The sequence below is a fragment of the Palaemon carinicauda genome, chromosome 44 (assembly GCF_036898095.1).
Source record: "Palaemon carinicauda isolate YSFRI2023 chromosome 44, ASM3689809v2, whole genome shotgun sequence".
Lineage (NCBI taxonomy): Eukaryota > Metazoa > Arthropoda > Malacostraca > Decapoda > Palaemonidae > Palaemon > Palaemon carinicauda.
The window spans coordinates 36531138-36550064 of NC_090768.1; the positions used below are offsets into that span (position 1 = coordinate 36531138).

Here is an 18927-nt window from a genome sequence, read left to right on the forward strand (position 1 = left end):
CTCCCTCAGAAACATAATGCCATAATATTAGTACTGTAGTTCCAGATTAAAGCATTCATTAATTCCTACCAAAGTTAAGAAATTCTAAATAATCTATTGAATAACTTACCTTTTTTGGGTGGTAATTTTGAGATCATTTCATCATCTAGTGTTCCAATCCCTCCGCTAAACATGATTGGTTTTACCCATTCTCTTCGCTCTTGATTATTAGCATCACCTGTAAATAAAATTGGGGTTCACTTCATTTTCATCTACATTGTAGGGTATAAAGTTCTGTCTAAATTATCAGATACAAGTCACAATATGATAAAGAATATTGCTTACCTATTAGAAGGCCACAGGAGCGAGCAAACCCTGAAATCACAGGCTCTCCAAATTTATTGCCATAATCTGAAGCACCATTTGATGCTTCTATGGCAACTTCAAGTGGTGATGCAAAGTTTGGTGGGTAAGACACATCAAGCTCCCAAGGACATAAATAACCTGTGAATGTAAAACAAAACTGGTGTATCATAATATATGAAAGATTTGACATGATATTCGGAATCTAAAGTAAGATCCTTTACAGTACAGTCAACCCTCTGTCATTGCGGATTTTATCGTTGCAGTTTCGATATTCCCGATATAGTACTGTACAGTATTGAGATCTGCGTAATATTCCAAATAAAGTTTTGATTCTTAGTGGACCTTGCGATTAGGACTGCTGTTAGCACCATAACATTTTCAAATCATCCTCACTTCTTTCCACCTAGCCTTTGCACTGTTTCCCTCCTGAGCAATGCCACTTCTCAGACTGACTACTTTATTTCACTCTCCCAGTGTCCATCACAAAAACATCTCCCACAAGTGTTAATTTAGGATTTGTTATGTACTGCCTACTGTATGTTTCTATTTACACCTAAACTATACTACTGTACCTAAAGGATTGTATTGTGCATCACAAAATTTCACTGCACATACTTTGTAAATGTTGACTGGTGTATGTGAACTGTCATTCTTTTTTATCGTATGTTTACTGTTAATTATCTTAGGATATTCATACGTTCATTGAAAAAGAACTACTAACAGTGTACTGTATTTACAGTACTGTCTAGTATACAAAATGAATTACTGGCTAAGTATTAGGTGAAGAACTAATTGGGTTGCGACGTGACCTCATCAAGACCAAGACAGTGATCGCTTATGAGTGATGTGTTGTCTCATCTTAGCTAATTAAGCTATACTGTAGTGATAGTACTGTACACATATTACAGTCATATATGCTACAGCTTCATTGAGTATTGATAGTTACGAGCAGCAGTGTTTTTTGTTACTTTTACATGGGGTGTTGTAGTGATGACGTACTGTACATGTTATGAGTTGCCGTACCTTGTTCTGAAGCTGTGTTAGAAATGTACAATTGCCTTTGTAATCTAATATAAACCATAATAACATGATCGAAACCTTGTGAAAAAAATGTGGTACAGTACAGTGAGTTATTTAGGGTGTTCGACCTATCAGAGGAAGTCGTCATTGGTTTCCGGGAGTTTCTGAGTTTACTTAACCTAGGCCATCAATATTACGAGGTTTTTAGCTCATCATGGGTATCTTTGTTACCTAGCCCCTGTGATGATGGAGGGCTGACTGTACAGTATTCCAATATATATATGTTACCTAGCTTATTCTAGTTTCATACTTAGCATGTATAGGTATGAAAGAATTAAATTTTTATTCAAAATAGATATCCTTTTTTTAGAGTACTGTATAAAGTTTTCTATTACTTTGTTGTTTTGAATATCATGCCACCTCTTATGAGCTACCACTAACATTGATCTCTGAAGCTGGCAGAGAAGTCAAAGGGGCCATAATTGTTTGTTCTAGAATTGTTGAGCGTATACAAGACCTGTTCTTCTGTACAGACCTAAAGCACAGTTAAAAGACTTACAAAGAGCAATGAGGGTTTGATAAGTTGCATCTATAAAATGCCGAGATTTATAGCTGAAGTGCACGTGAATGGTTTTTGTATATAAAAAGGAAGTACTGGTACTCAAGTTAAGATAAATCGGTGTGTTTAGAGCTCTCGAAGACATGACATAATCAAATAGCAAACACATTAAATTTATTATTAAACTAATGGAAATAGTTTTACACTTATTCAGTTACTTCATTAAATTACAGCTTCTGTATAAATCACTTAAAAAACCTTGAAAGAGACTTACCTGGTATACGTAAATTACCAAAGCAGTAGCCAGCAGTGCCAGCAATTACATGACCTCCACGCCCAACAGCCTGTACATCCCTTATACGACCACCAGTTCCAGTTGTAGCTCCACTGTATCAATAACATTTTTAATTTTAGATAACCTATTTCCTAGTTAAATTATAACTCATAATAAAAACAGAGTACAGTACTGTATTTGTAAATGTTCTAAAAATAAAATATACAGTACATATACTTTTCTTACCTGAAAGGAGCAACACCAGTAGGGAAATTGTGAGTTTCCGCAGTAAAGATCAAATGACGCATAGTTGTTTTCTGCACAAAGCTTGATGCTTTAACAGGGTTACTCACAGTAAGGGCAGTTGTTTTCCACCCTTTTATCCCACTGTAAAAAGAATACATATACCGTAATTAAGTAATACACAAACATACATACATACATATACCAAGGCACTTCCCCCAATTTTGGGGGGTAGCTGACATCAACAAATGATACAAAAACAAAAAAGGGGACCTCTAATTAAGTAATACTGTACATAATATATATTCCTTATAAAAATTATTCACATGAATCTTAGAAAAATAATTCATACCATGTATGTTTTATAATTTATTCCATCTGTACTGCTTATGGAGATTCAGGAAATGAATGCTAAAAAAAGGGATCTGTTAGCAAAATCTGATTAGTAAAAGTCCATGTTGTTCATTGAATAATTGAGGGCACCACAGCATAAGGATAAAAGTGATCAAAGTGTGTGAATACTACTGATATCTTGACTAATGTGCTAAATCACAACATGTAGAGAGCTTTTCAACACAGAAGAAAGAAAAAGATATTGTCTTGAGAATTACCATATTACATAAATTTACCTCCTTTATATAAGAAATAAAACTATTATATAACGTCAGTTTTGAAAGGATGCTTTTTATAGTGGAAAAAGATCTAGTAAATTATTTATACAGTCCAAACAAAAAAGTGTGTGAGATATGTGCATTTCTTATCCTAATAAAAGGGCCACAGGGCAATAATATCTTAATCTTATAGATACATAACAAAATGTCATAGTAATTTTTTTGTCACTCAAAATTAACATATTATACTACAGTATATTATACCAAATTTAAAAATGTTAAAATGTTATCATAATATTTCTTCAATATCATCAGATTATGACAACTGAAGAATTACTACAAATAATCAAATGTGACTCACCTAGAATTATCAGAAAATGCAATGACATTATTTTTATTGGTGTTGGGATGATTGTTTGTAGATATCACCATATCAAGTAATGACTGTTTGAGAGGTTCTCCATCAATGGTGTAATCTCCCTGTAAAATGGTAGAATAATGATTAAAATTTTTACATTATAAGTATTCACATTAAGTAATGCTTTAAGCCTTCATCACCATCATTGTTATCAACATCATGGTTTTTACATTATCTTTTGCTGTTTGGGATGAAATTTCTTGTACAAAAATTAATCCATAGTCAAAGAATTATACAAGTAATTAACCTCTACAGCCACCAGGACTAAAATTTAGTCAAGTCACCTACGAGAAGAGGAGGCACATATAACAATGATGTTCCCTCACTACTAACAGCATTTCCTCCAGTCAGGGTAAAATCTCTCAAGAATCTGAAGAGCTTGGAAGTGCATGAAAGCCAAGAGTATGGTTACTAATTTCCAACAGATATTGACCTGCTTTTCTTAAGTGCAAAACCCATAGTTATCTAAAGCAGTTGATTTTTACTTTTGTACCCACAACCATTCAGTTCAAAGGTCAAGGCCATTAGAAAAAAGGTCAGTGGGTGGTGAGACAGGTATCTTTGAGCCTTTACAATGGCTTAATCTTAGTCCTAAAGGATAAGGTCAGTAGGTCAGTAAATTACCTCAGTCCACTCAAAATTTCACAGGCTTAAAAGTCTGGATTTATCTGGTTGTTCGTATTGTCAATAAAGGATCTGCAACAGAACATCTCCGCACTTTAATCTTTCACTATCCTTGGTTGCTGGTGTATTAGAGTAAATCAGACTAGATTCTATGGACAAAGGCAATTTATTAAGTTTTGGTTTAATACAAACAGGAAGTTGTTTGGCTTTCAAAAGAAAGGATTCAGAGAATAGCCATTTTTACAGAAGTTTCACACATGTCCCCAACCACTACCCATCTGGTATCATTGGGAAAACTAGTGTTTCACAACAGCTTGATTTGTTCCCTTAAGTTCCAGCTTACCAATTCTTAGAGGGTGACATGATTGCCTGAATACAGTATTATCCAGTTGAAGTGACATGTTTTGCTAGGTTTTCAATGGTGGTAGTACAGTGACCAAACTTTTTTTATTTTTTCCAACACATCAACTCAAAGATGGGGAGCTCAATTCCTGATTTTAAAGCAAAGAGTTATAAGACCTAGTTGGAACAGCAGCTTCTCATCAACTTGTTATATAGTTCAAGGCTATTTTTCTTAGCTTTCAATATAACAGGACATCCTTTGAAAGCAGAATTGTCGAGATCATGGCCAGTAATATAAATGCCATTGCTTTTGGAATCAACGAGCCACTCGGGTCATTGTGCTATTTGATCTTAGAAATCTTTGTATGGGCCAAAGCCAAAGTCTTAAGCAGGAAATTAAAAGTCTCTTCGTTGGAATGATCCGTGAATATCAGTCCTGTACGTGTAGGGCACTTTGGTGATCAAGGGATACTCCACTTGTCAAATGCTACACACTCTTTATAAATAACAAACTGTTGGTTTATTGCTAAACCCAACCAGATGCAGTATACTGGAGACAAGTGCAATGAATCATAGCATGGTTTAGGAATTTATGCCTTTGCCCCCTTCAGTCTCATCATATGGGTCCTAACAAGGCTGTGATCATTAACAATCAAGATGATGACCCTCATAGCTCCTCTTTTGCCTCAGCAAGATTGGTTCAACATTCAGCTGAATGCAATAGTTGACAATACCCGTTTCCATTTTAATAGAAGTGTAGTCCAACTTTCACAGGTTTCATGACTGTACTAAAATGCAGCAACAGCAATAAGGAGACTGCTCGACTTCAATAGCTAACTTTCACCAAGAATAATGGACCAGGTTTAGTTGTTAGTGTAACTTAAAAAGAATATTAGTCAATCTAGTACTGTACTACTATTTCTTAAACTGCCGAGTCCTATAATTGTAACCTTTTATCTTTTATTCTTTTGTCTCTAGAAAAAAATGAAATTATCTGCCATTATGGGGTAATGAGCAATGATTTTTTGGTTCTTTAGTCTTTGCTGTCTGAATATGACTTTTGTTCAGGGTATCTAACTTATGAATACCTGTATGATGCATTTAGGGGTGAAGGGAAATGAAGTAAATGCTCTTTTCCTTATACCAAAGCTATCAGTAAGCTTTGGTATAGGGAAAAAGAGTATTTACTACCTGTACCAAAAATCATATTACGATAAGATAAAGGATAATATAGCTCTCTTATAAAAAAATATTTTTAAAAAATGCATTACTTTTAAGTGTCTTTTTTAAAACACCATAGATAAGAATTTTGTAGTCTTAATGCCACAAATTGTACGTACCTTAAAAAACCAGTGCCTTGAATGCTCTGAATTAGACTGAGCTAAATCAAAGAGTTCAACGGTAGTTGGGTTTCGCTGTACTTTTTCTTTAAAAACTTCAGTGTAGTAATCTAGATCCCAGTCATCAAAAGCTAAACCTATGGATAATAGACGAGATTTTTTATATTAATATTTGATGATTACATCTTAGATGTTATTCATTTTGATACAAGTAATATATCAAAAACTATTCTGCTTGAAAATTTAAATAAAATCTATTTCTTTTAAGCCATTTTTAAGGATCATTAACAATCACAGTTTAATGTCAAATCTAAATACTTAAGAATTACCCATATTCCTATTAGCTTCTTCCAGAGCCTTTCTGCCACGTTCCATCACGTCTATCTGAAACCACTTTTCAGGCTGCTGTTCTACGCCAAATGATTTTAGGGGTTCTTTATATTCTTGTTCTGTCATAGGATCATGAAGCTTCATCACTATCTAGAAATAAGTAATTAAATGGTACTGTAATGGCAGTTACATAATATTATGTAGTATGTCATATTGGAGTTAATCTAATGATAATCACTGGTTATTAATTTTGGTACTAGAATTGAAAAGCCCCAAGGAAGTAAATTTAACAAATTTATTGCAATTTTACAAATTTTGCAATCAAATTTACTGTATCTACTAAATTTCTTATTCCAGCTTAAATACATGGTATCAAGACAATTACATTTAGTTACTGTACAGTATTTACTTCCTGGTCTCTTTAAACTTCTTTGAGAAAAAATTCCAAATTTGAACATTTTAGAACTATGAATTGCAGGTACTATAGATTTTAAACTAACTTCTTTCCGCGTTTCACTTGAAATTTCTACTGAAGCTTTAATCATATAGCGATGAGACTTTTCCACCCTAAGTACTGTTGTCATCCCAGCAGCACGAAATATGCTCACAGCATTTGTTCCCCAGGCTGTTGTGAAGTTAAGTCTGAAAAGAAGAGATCAGGAACAGTTAGAAAAAAAGGCCAGTAAATGTAAAAGGTTTTGTGTGAGAATAATAAACTGCAAATGCACAAAAATTAATAAGGATGGAGTAATAAGTAGTCACAGAAATTTCAGAATGATAAATAAAAGGTGAATCAGAAATCAAATTAAGATAGAATGTTTTATCTGAAAAGTAGAACTGAACAATGAGGTAATTGTTGAAAATGAGTATTGAAGAGGACAAGTAAGAAATTTAAGGTACAGCATAAATTACTAAACTTTGGGGGGAGTACTCTCACAGCTTTGGAGGGCAAATCTATTGGGGTGATAAGATCTTAGTCTATCATACTGTTTCCCAAAATGATAGGCTCTAGGAAAGCAATGATTTGTGCTTTATGTATTCAGTATATACAGTAGTAATCTTTTTTTTTTCTTTTTTTCATTAGGAAGAGTGCAAACATATCTTGCTTCTTACATACCTAGGACCAATCTCTATTAAGGTTTCGGCTGGACTCTGGGTGCATAACTGGGATTTCTTACGCAAACCATATTCTTTTAACCATGGGTCTCCCAAGATGCTTCTGATGTTCCCACTAAGGACGCTTTGTAAGTGTTCCACGCTGTCCCTGAAAAGAGAGAAAGGTAGCCATGATTTTCATCATTAGGTTTATCGGTACTTTAAAAGCAATGCCCGAAGTCAAGCTTTCTGTTTGAGATTTATAGATTCAGTACAGTACAAAGACACAAGCTTCTTAATTTTGAGACAACTTTTATATGAAAACAAAATATTAATTATGAAATTATAAATGTAATTTTATGATGCAGTATGCTCATGCTAATTTCTTACAGATGAAAAGAATAAACATAAAGATAAGTTATTGAAAGTTAAAATGCTCAACATATGTATAATTGATCTGTAAGCTATACAAGCCATAGTAAGTAATTATGTCTATGTTTTAAAGGCTATTGGAAAATTCAAATGGGTGTTGGGTTTGGTGGCTGATGTGGTAATGTCTCTGACTGGTGAACGTCAGACTGGGGTTCGAGTCCCGTTCAAACTTGTTAGTTTCTTTGGTCACTGCAACCTCACCATCCTTGTGAGATAAGGAAGGGGGATTGGGGGAGCCTATAGGTATACGTTTCTGCTGAGCCATCAGCAGCCATTGCCTGCTCCTCCTTGGTCCTACTTGGGTGGATAGGGGGCTTGGACGCTGATCATATGTATATATGGTCAGTCTCTAGGGCATTGTCCTGCTTGATAGTGCAATGTCATTGTCCCTTGCCTCTCCATTCATGAGCCGATGTTAAGTGACTAATTTTCCTGGATTCGTGTTGCCAGTGCAAGTGATGAAAGTTTTTTTTACATTCCTGAGCTGTTGATGCAGTCATTGTCAACAGTAAAATACAACATAAAAATTATTATTGCTGGATGACCAGCCCCATGATTGTTAAGAATCTTAACACGTAAATTAAATATTAGAAAGTATTGAAGATAAATTCAAATTTATTTTATCCCTGGACATATTCAGATGTTACAAGAGCAAAAGAAAATGCATTTTGGTGAGGACGTACTTGTGCTACAGTATTGATATTTGGTAGTTGATTGTTTAAAGCTATTGTGATGAGAGAGCATTCTTTAAACTACTACAATATCATAAAAGTGGTCATGCCAGATTACATAAATACAGATATCCTGTAGGGTTTCCAGGAAATTCTTTATATACTGTATTGTCAAATAATTTTTTTTTTTTACAAATATTTAGCCCCTTTTCACGATATTTTTAGTTCCCAGGACTTACCTATGTGTTTTAGGTTTTAATGTCGGTCATACTGATATGTATATAAAAATCTATTTTAGAATGTATTCCTAATTGTCTTTTAATTGTTGAAGTATTGCCCGTTTAAATTATCCAATTTACTTACCCCGTAAGTATTGAATAAAATTATAACCCATCTTTTTAAATTAACAAAAGACATCCCACAAAAAAATTGTAAATTAACTGCTTCGTTAAATCCATAATTATAAATTCGTAGTGATTTTAATTGCTAAATCCACTATGCATGCTGCCTGCAGTAAGTATGTAAAAACATTATTAGTACTGACAAAATGTAATTTCATTTTATCAACTTACCATTCACCAATGTCATTTGAAGTCTGAGTGTAGAAACAAATTTCTTCTTGAACATCAGTGATTTGGGGAAATGCCTTCTTCAGTCCTTGAGTTCTTTTAGTATTTGCAACCTCCCTGTACAGTGCTATTAACGACATTTTGATAGTGCCAGACAGTTAACTGAAAATAGATTTTAGAAAAGTTAGCACGCATACCCAAAACTTGGTTTTCATAGAATATATCCAGTAAATTTTATTTGATAAGATTTGGACAATAACTTCACTTATATTATAATGTATTGTAGACATTTTAAGTTGCATAAATGACTTAAGAGAGACTAATTAATACTAAGACAACATAGAAATGTAAGAAATCAACGGAAAATGACAGAAATGTCTCTTATAAAGGAAGCACTGCGCTATTACATTTTCTGTTATCTTTTAGCAACTGTCTTCCAGAACATGAACATAGCTGTCCACATCTGAAGGAAAAGTGTATATGAATTTTAATTGTCAGCGAGCAGTTACATTATATCAAATAAAAAAAGTCTTCCCTAAGAAAAAAGTTATTATATACTTTCGTTCAAACTAAGTGTTTAACTTTGTGATCTATATTTAATGCTACGCTGTTCAACTCCACACCCAAAGCTTTGCAGCATCCAGAATTCACCTTAAACAGTTAATACGTACAGTACACTTAGCGAAATCCTAATGAACATTCTTTCGTTTCATGATCACCAGCACATTTTTTTCGCAGAATTTGCTATCCTGCCTAAACTCGGATTCCTTCTCATTATGACCATATTTCTGACAGTAGAAGCAAGTGAACACAGTATCTGTCACGTGTCATACGTTCCCCATTACAACTTTATCATCATTATCGGGAATTTCGAATTTACGAATTAAATTTTATAATGATTATGGACAGTCCACATGCAACAGGATTCTGAAATATCCTGTTTATCCTCTCCTTTATCTTGGTGAGTGACTTGAAGTTGTGGTGGCCGATGTGGTAACGTCCCTGACTGGTGAACGCCAGATTGAGGTTCGAGTCCTGCTTAAACTCGTTAGTTTCTTTGGTTGCTGCAACCTTACCGTTCTTGTGAGCTAAGGATGGGGGGGGGGTGGCGGAGCCTCTAGGTCTATCTACTGAGTCATCAGCAGCTACTGCCTGGCCCTCCTTGGTCCTAGCTTGGGTGGAGGGGGGTTCTTGGTCGCTGATCATATGTATATGTGGTCAGTCTCTAGGGCATTGTCCTGCTTGATAGGGCAATGTCACTGTCCCTTGCCTCTGTCATTCACGAGTGGTCTTTAAACCTTTAATGTGTTTACCACATCATAATCTTAACTGAACATTGGAGATCACAATTTGTGGTATCAGTTTCCCAATATTCTTTCTTTAACTGCACCTTTATCCATGCCAAGTATTCCAATCGCCATCATCTCTACGGTTGTACCAGCAAAATTTACGACGACGTTTCCATATAAGGTAGACGTATATAGCTTCTCTGGGTTGTCCTTAACGAGGTGAAAGGGTTTGTGTATCGCCATGATCAGCTAAGCTGTACTAGTCAGTGCCATCCATACTAGGTTGGTTTGCTGTGAGCGATCAGACTAAAGTGTCTCACCATCACCAATCCGCAGTGGTTAGCGTGTTGATAAAAATGGCCAAACCTCAGATATGACAAAGAACATGTATGAGGCCTTTGTCCTGCAGCGGACTAGAAATGGCTGCATTTGGTGTCGTTGCTGTATATAGTTTGTATTAACAATTGCAATGTTTTTAAGGGTTTTGGACACGTTTTTCTTCTCGGGGATTTTACGTGAAGCTTGTGAATTTTATTACCTTAATTTTAATTGTATGGGATTAATATATGCAACTTTTATTTGTCGTTAATATATATTTTCCATAATATTCCCGAAGATAAAGTACTCTTTGCTGTTTTGTTGTTCGGTTTAGGTCCCACAATCGCACACTGCAGGACCATCTCTTTCTATATTTCGTATAATCTTCGGCGGTAAATCTTTTACCACCAACAAGATAGAGCATCCAGAATTTTCACACGTTGTGCTAAATTTGCTTAAAATGGTGATTTCATAGCGATTGATCATTTATTAACTGGTAACTTAACCTTTGTGCATGTGCCAACTTGCTTTCTCTAAACAAGAAAAATTCCGATTATGGTCATTATTCAAGGCTAGGGACACTATATACGTAAACTAATTAACAAAAAAAAAATTTCACGGGGAAGGTGCATACAAAAATAACTGTACCTTTTAAGAATGGTACTTGAACGTCTCGTGGCATAATTCATCAAAGTGATCAATTGCAAACTCACCTTAGAATTCAAAGAACTTGGAGAAAAAAATTATACTTCAGATGTTTACCCTCCGGTCACTGATATTCCACGAAAGCACGCATTAATAAAAAGCTTAAGACCTAAGACACTATAACACGTTAACAAGTTAAGAGTGATGGAAGAACGAGTAGTTACCGCTATTCACGCAAGCCTCCTTTCCTGAGTAAAAGTTCCCGTTCAAAGAATACTTGCCCGTAACTTCTCGAAGTGTCTTTCAGTCATCCCACACTAGTGACACAGAGTGCATCAAGATCTATTGTTCGTCTTAGTCGTTTTCAATGGATACATTGAAATAAATAGGCATAATTTACAGCTCCATTTGCAAAGCAGACTGTACTTGATAACACAGGCCACTGAAAAGTAATATTGCCACAGGAGCTTCGACGTTGTTATTACAAGCAGGCTGTTGTAAGTACAATAGTGTACTGTGTTTGTAATAATTGTTCTCATTATATTAGCTTTGCTGAGATATTAAATAAGTCACAGTCAGGTTATATGTTTCGACATATGTGAACCTGCGTAATAAATTAAAATAACATTTTGGTTGATACAAAACCTAATTGCATAGGAGGAAACTAGTAGTCTGTTAAACGTTGTATCTTTTAAATCAGGGCTCTGAAATTCCCTATTTTTACAGGTTACAGGGTATATATTTGTATGAAATTCAACGTAAGTGGACCTGAGTAATAAAAAAACAACAATTAGGAAATATAAAACCTGGCTGGAGATGAGGAAATTTGTTTAATTAACTCGGTTAATTTTAACTTTGGGTTTTGCAATTTTATATACTAGACATGTCATTTATGCTGGAAAGTTCAAAGGTTATTTCCAAGACATACTGTAGGCATTGGTTATTTTGCAAAGCAGAGACTCGAATCTTTATAGTTACGGAGTTGACAAAGCTATTTACTATTAGACTTTGTCTTGTTATTAAAACTTGTTAGACATGCATTTATTATGAGAGATTTCTCTTAAATGATCGATTTTAATGCATCGGGTACGATAATTCTAATGCACAATTTTACTGCAGTAAGATGCCCTGAATCTAGTAGATTATAACAGAATTGGAGCTGTACCATATTAGTATGTTTAAGGTAAATCATTGAAGAAAACTACACATGTAATTCAGTTATGACGAGGTCGAGTTGATATGTGAAAATTTTTTTGTCGTAATAAAAGACAATAAGGTTTAATGAAATTGATTTATGCAAATCATGCTTTAGTAAGACATATATTTAATTCAGAAATTTATATGCTAGATTGAGTCGAATAAAATAAACTCGGAAAAGTTTTTAAGGACAATGCAAGTTATGGTGAAGATATTTATTTCATGTTACCATATGATCTTAACGTTTATTATATTAATCCGATCTATCAAAATTAAAGTCTGGTTACAATGAAATACAGTATTTAACGCTGTAGATATATTTAGAGTGCTGGTCCTGGCCTTTCCCGTCCCTTACATGTGGTTCTTGTGGAAGCTGACCTCAGGCAAAAAGGGAAAAAAAAAGAAAAAAAAAAACTTATCCATGCTTCAGTAACGTGATCGGCTGCTCTCACTACTTTTACACGGGACCAATATTTCCACTTGTTGATTTTCAAATATACAGTGATAATTGTTGATTGAATTGTGTGATTAGACTTTTCAACACGATAACTATGTTTGTGCTTTGCCATACACTTTCTAATCAACCTTTTTCTTATGGTTTACAAGCTTTCATTATTTAAATGAAAGTAATGACATACTTGGTATATAGATAATCATAGAGCGATTGTAGTGCATATTTTTCGTAGAACGATTTTTAGAAAAATGAAAAAAAATTGGAACGAAAGAGGTTTTGAAATGATACCCATCTTAGGCCTATCTATAAATCTTCAGAGAAGACACTCCGGGTTTAATCTCTCTCTCTCTCTCTCTCTCTCTCTCTCTCTCTCTCTCTCTCTCTCTCTCTCTCTCAGTAGTGGTTGATTACTATGCAAACATCTAAAATGTGGTAGGAAAATCTCCTTTCTCCAGGTCCGATTTGTTTCAGAATTAATTACCGGCATGAATTTCATCATGAGAAACTTGTGCTTAACAAAATTAGGTGTAGCTCAAGCATATCTGGGAAGGGAATCGAAACAGAATGCATTTCTGTTTAGGCTTATGGAGTGGATGTTGGTATGAATGTTTGTTCTCTCCATTTGTGGTTTATCCTTGATAAAAGCTTCGAGATAAAGGTGGCTATGTATGTTATCTATTATCTGGAATCATCCTGTAAGGAAAAACGGTTCAGGGTACGGTATGGTGGGGTGGGGGGCGTCACTGCTAGGGGGGAAGAAGGGGGCGGGACTATTAAATCCAAAAATACTCTAACAAATATATATATATATATATATATATATATATATATATATATATATATATATAATGTGTGTGTGTGTATAAAATCATCAGCCGTAACTAGTCCACTGTAGGACAAAGGTCTCAGACATGTCCTACCCTTGCGTCTGTTTATGCTTTCTATGCCAGTCAATACCAACAAATTTTCTTTGCTCATCAATCCATCGTCTTTGCTTCTTTCCCCTGCTTCTTTTGCAATGTCTAGGAACCCATTATTATATTCTTAACACCCATCTATTATCTGTTATTCTCATTTTGTTTCCTGCCCCGTCCATTTCTTTTTCTTACATGGAATATCCTCAATTTTAGTTAGCTTGTATCCATGTTGCTCTTTTTCGGTCTTTGTGTTATTCCCATCATTATTCTTTATGATAGTGACATGAAACGCAAGGAAAGCAATGAACGTGCTTTAAGATTTAGTGAATAATAATCCTTTCAAAATATGTAAATGGTTTTTACCGTCATAGAATGCGATTCCGTAAATAAACTTTAGTTATTTTACGGCACTATATCAAAGTGCTTTAACATATATGGCGTATTAAACTGACCAGGTTTCTTAAAACCTAATTAATTTCGTCCAAATGGCTTTAATAAATAAATTAAACTTGCCAAATTTGGCTGTCTTGGTCCTAACCTAGTCTGTGAACGCGTTTGAAAAGCACATTTCTTTCTGCATAGAATCTGGACTTATCGATAAATTCCAAGAAAATTATGATTTCACGATTTTACGCGTTGTTGATTCCATTAATTTCATGTTTTATGAATAACCACTAAGAACTTTCTTTCATTACACTCACCCATGTAATTGCTCGAAATAGCTGACACTCAGCCACACTAACACTTATTGTATTAAATTAAAGTTGCTAGAACTATTGGCATTAATACTCACCCTTTCACAATGATTTAAAAGAAAGTTACATCAATACTATCTCACCAAAACACCGTAAGAGTAAACAAGATGACCGCCTCACTACCCAGTTCCCACTTGTCAGATGTCTTGACTTCGAATGCCGGTTGTAAAGACAACCTTACAGCTAGAACCTTAGTCAAGATGCCATATAATTCCATTGCGAATGACACGATTCATGATCAGTAGCAAACACAATTCCATTTGAGCTCCTTAAAGTTATAGCTGACTACATATATGAACAGCATCTTAACTGTTAGTTTTCCTAGCTAAAGAACCTTATTAGTTATGAGTGCATATAATCACATTTATCATACATCTACCAGTCGGCCCTAGTGTGGTGGTGAGTAAGGGTAAGATCAGGGTAGATCCCAAGGTCGTCTGGATTAGAGGGACTCTGCTTTGACCACTCACTAAATTATAATAAGATTTCTTTTTCAATTTCTCCCTGTGAAAGAACAGATCTGTAGATAATATCAATCTTGATTTTCCCGTGGTTAGAGGGTACATCGAATGTGATGTTACATTATTTTATTATATATTAGTGGAAATGCCATTGGTGGTCTCTATTCGATAGCTGGTTGACGCTCGAGGGAAAATCGGCAATGAAATGGAACGTTTTGGGTTTATTCCTCGAAATTAGAAATAAAAGGTAAATTTTATTCATCAGTGAAAATACTCTTATATCTCTGGGTTACATTTTTATGTTCACTGTCGAAAAAATTAACATTTAAACCTCATTGATATTGCAATAAGTCAAACCTTGACATTGACTGTCCGAACTATCCGAACTAGCAATGATAATCCATACATGAAAAAGTTGCATACGAAATCACTTCACTGGTTGTAATGAAGGAAAAGAATAAAACAATGCAACTAGCCGGATGTCTAATTCGAACTCTGAAGAATACAATTAAGAAAAAAATATTTACTGATATACCGAAATGTTTACAAGAATTAATTTACAATATTTTTTCAGTGTTCAAATAGCATATTAGAAGATAAGGCTATAATAGAGGAAAATGTATATAATAAAATGGAATGAAAATTTTCTCCAAGATCGTAAAATTAGTCTCATCAGTTCACGTGATTCCCATTGAACCTGTTCGACAAGAAGTTCTCGATTTCATCTTTTTTCACTATCATGAATCTGTTTGTAGTAGTATTCAAAGATTCCTATGCTGTTGTTGGTCTGCTTTCTTTTTTCATTCCCATTTTCTAAAGTATTAGTATTGATTCAATTATTATTAGCCAAATAAGCAAAGTGTAGCCTACCTTCCAAACGTGAGTAGTATGTTGGATCCCCAAAATCCTGTCAAAGTATATCTTCTCCATTCATCATATCCTCCTTCGCGCTTCACATTCCTCAGCCATGTAGGCCTGGGTCTTCCAGCTCTTCTAGTGCCTTGTGGAGTCTAGTTAAGTTCGATGAACTTATATATATATGTATATATATTAGTTCATCGTCTAGTGCCTTGTGGAGTCTAGTTAAGTTTGATGAACTAATATATATATATATATATATATATATATATATATATATATTTATTTATATATATATATATATATATAGATAGATAGATAGATATATATATATAATATATATATATTTATATATATATAATATATATATATATATATATATATATATATATATATATATATATATATATAATATATATATATATATATATATATATGTATATATATATAATATATATATATATATATATATATATATTTATATATATATAATATATATATATTTATATATATAATATATATATATATATATATATATATATGTATATATATATATATATATATGTATATATATAATATATATATATATATATGTATATATATAATATATATATATATATATATATATATATATATATATATATATATATTATATATATATATATATATATATATATATATATATATATATATATATATATATATAATTGGACAGAAATACTTAAGAAATAGTGTACCCATACAGTAAAAGATCACAGTAATATAAAAACGGATTTAGACATAAGCCTTTGGGAAACTACAATACCCACTGCCCTGAAACTGGAATTGACAGAATTTATTATTGTGATGTCGGAGGTTGGTCCTGCTGGATGGTATTAAATTTAAGCGTTAACATTGTTACATCTACAATTCTCCTGTTACACACAAAACATATGGGAAAATGTTATTGTTTTTAAGTGTATCATTTATAGACTTGTAGAAGAATGAAAATTTCTGTGATTTATACATAGCTGATATGTATGTAGTAGTGTGTGTTATATATTTAGTGGCTCATTACATCCATTCATTGGTTGGGATCGTTATGAATGATTTACTCTATCGTTAAAGAGGGTTCGAATATGGATTTACTTAAATCCATTTGTTTTAGAATGTCGTAAAATGCTGTCACTCATAGAAGATTCAATGATTGTTGACGATTATTACCTTATGACAGCACGGGCTCTTGTTTCTGAGGCAGCCCGTTTAGCTACGATACTTAAATTATACACCCCGGACTAAAATATTTTCTTTTATTTATTGTTACTTAATTTTATTTTCGCTCTCAACTGGTTAGTAGTTTAAGAACTAAAATTCATGAAATGCCCTCGTTTTGATTACTCAAAATTTACAATATAAAATTAAACAATAGTTATAGATAATAGTTTGAAACTATTTTATTAATCTCGATAAATCGAACGTGTTATAGTCATTCTCTCTCTCTCTCTCTCTCTCTCTCTCTCTCTCTCTCTCTCTCTCTCTCTCTCTCTCTCTCTCTCTCTCTCTCTCTCTCTCTCCTGCTTCGTGTTCAGGTAGTTATATGTAATAAAAAAATATAGTTAATGTATCTATCATTCCTCGTTCTATTCATTAGTTCAACGTTGTATCGGCTAGTAAGAGTTTGAGGCTGTAACCCCCCCTCTCTCTCTCTCTCTCTCTCTCTCTCTCTCTCTCTCTCTCTCTCTCTCTCTTGCTTCGTGTTCAGGTAGTTATATGTAATAAAAAAATATAGTTAATGTATCTATCATTCCTCGCTCTATTCATTAGTTCAGCGTTGTATTTGCTAGTAAGAGTCTGAGGCTGTAACACCCCCCCCCCCCCTCTCTCTCTCTCTCTCTCTCTCTCTCTCTCTCTCTCTCTCTCTCTCTCTCTCTCTCTCTCTCTCTCTCATAAAACCGCATTGTTAACACTTAATCTGCACGAGGAGCAGCCGAGTGCTGATCAGCCCCTGTTGTTGGGAATTTTCTGATAACGCAAGTGTGGTAACATCACAAAAGCTGCATCGGGTATTAGTGTTACTGCAATTAACAACTTTGCAACATTAACTTTTGAGAATATCTAAATGTAACAATATATGTGTTATTTGAAATGATTATGGGCCGTTGAGTGTACAATATATTACTAGACCAATGTTAAATTTTGCTTTGATTGATAATTGGTTCTTATCGAAGTAGCATAGTTCCTCCTCTGCCACTAACACAGCTCAGTGATTATAGCTGACGTCTGTACAACGTGGGCACTAATGCAATTTCCTTTGCTCAGTATATTGGTAATTTTCAACACTTTTTACTCAGAGTCGTAATTCCAATCCAATTCACATTATGGTAAAGTGATGATTAATAAATAAAAGAGAAAATGTGTAATGAGAAATTAACCCTTCGTTGTAGTTCATGTATTTTCGTTTCTCTTTAGATTGGATTACACACTTCATTTTTGGCATCTTCCCGAAATACTCTTCAAGCTTAAACTACACAAATATTTATTTTCTAGCTAATTCCACAAAAATGTGATTGGAAAATGAGAAATGCCATTATCATGTATCTTTGGAGTATTTGACCAGTGATAGATTTAATTCAAGAAATTTCATTATTGGTTTTCTGAAAATGCAGGTTATTATTATTATTATTATTATTATTATTATTATTATTATTATTATTATTATTATACTTTATTTGGAAAAGCAGGATGCTTTAAGCCTAAGGACTCCAACGGGAAAAATAACTGAGTGAGGAAAGGAAATAAGTAGACTACAAGAGAAGTAATGAACTACTAGAATAAAATATTTCCAGATCAGTAACAACATTGACACATTTTTCATATAAAAAACTATAAAAAGAGACTTGTGTCAGCCTGTTCAACATGAAACAAATTTCTGCAAGTTTGTGCTTTTGAAGTTCCGCAAATTGGACTACCTGATTAATAAGATCATTCCATAACTTGGTCACAGCTGGAACAAAACCTCTAAAATACTGTGTAGTATAGAACTACTGTATATGGACTTTTTTTTTTTTTTTTTTTTTTTTTTTTTTTTTTTTTTTTTTGAGGCACTTTGGTTTCAACCCATCGGACGATGAGTACTGTTGGTGCTATTCAAATAAAGATAAAGGATTAATATACGTACGAT

The 18927-nt window shown here is 33.7% G+C and overlaps 1 protein-coding gene and 1 long non-coding RNA gene across 5 annotated transcripts in view; one reads left to right on the forward strand and one right to left on the reverse strand.

The window, feature by feature from the left end:
* The window catches only part of Pfas (phosphoribosylformylglycinamidine synthase), a 54566-nt gene extending 39970 nt beyond the window's left edge, over window positions 1-14596 (reverse strand). Inside the window, exons 1-11 of one of the 3 annotated variants that reach the window (XM_068366508.1) lie at window positions 14532-14596; window positions 8877-9035; window positions 7224-7370; window positions 6607-6748; window positions 6106-6256; window positions 5777-5913; window positions 3414-3532; window positions 2445-2585; window positions 2199-2311; window positions 325-483; window positions 110-217 (exon numbers count right to left, since the gene is read on the reverse strand). In XM_068366508.1, the coding sequence (XP_068222609.1) occupies window positions 110-217; window positions 325-483; window positions 2199-2311; window positions 2445-2585; window positions 3414-3532; window positions 5777-5913; window positions 6106-6256; window positions 6607-6748; window positions 7224-7370; window positions 8877-9013 (1354 nt within the window). In that variant the 5' untranslated portion in view covers window positions 9014-9035; window positions 14532-14596. Of the gene's footprint in view, window positions 1-109; window positions 218-324; window positions 484-2198; window positions 2312-2444; window positions 2586-3413; window positions 3533-5776; window positions 5914-6105; window positions 6257-6606; window positions 6749-7223; window positions 7371-8876; window positions 9036-11193; window positions 11322-14486 lie in introns of those variants that run through there. The other 2 variants (XM_068366507.1, XM_068366509.1) reach the window with 2 other exon arrangements.
* Window positions 11401-18927, forward strand: part of LOC137634235 (uncharacterized) — a 63572-nt gene continuing 56045 nt past the window's right edge. Inside the window, exon 1 of one of the 2 annotated variants that reach the window (XR_011042487.1) lies at window positions 11401-11622. This is a non-coding gene — a long non-coding RNA (uncharacterized lncRNA). The remainder of the gene's footprint in view (window positions 11623-18927) is intronic. The other variant, XR_011042488.1, reaches the window with a different exon arrangement.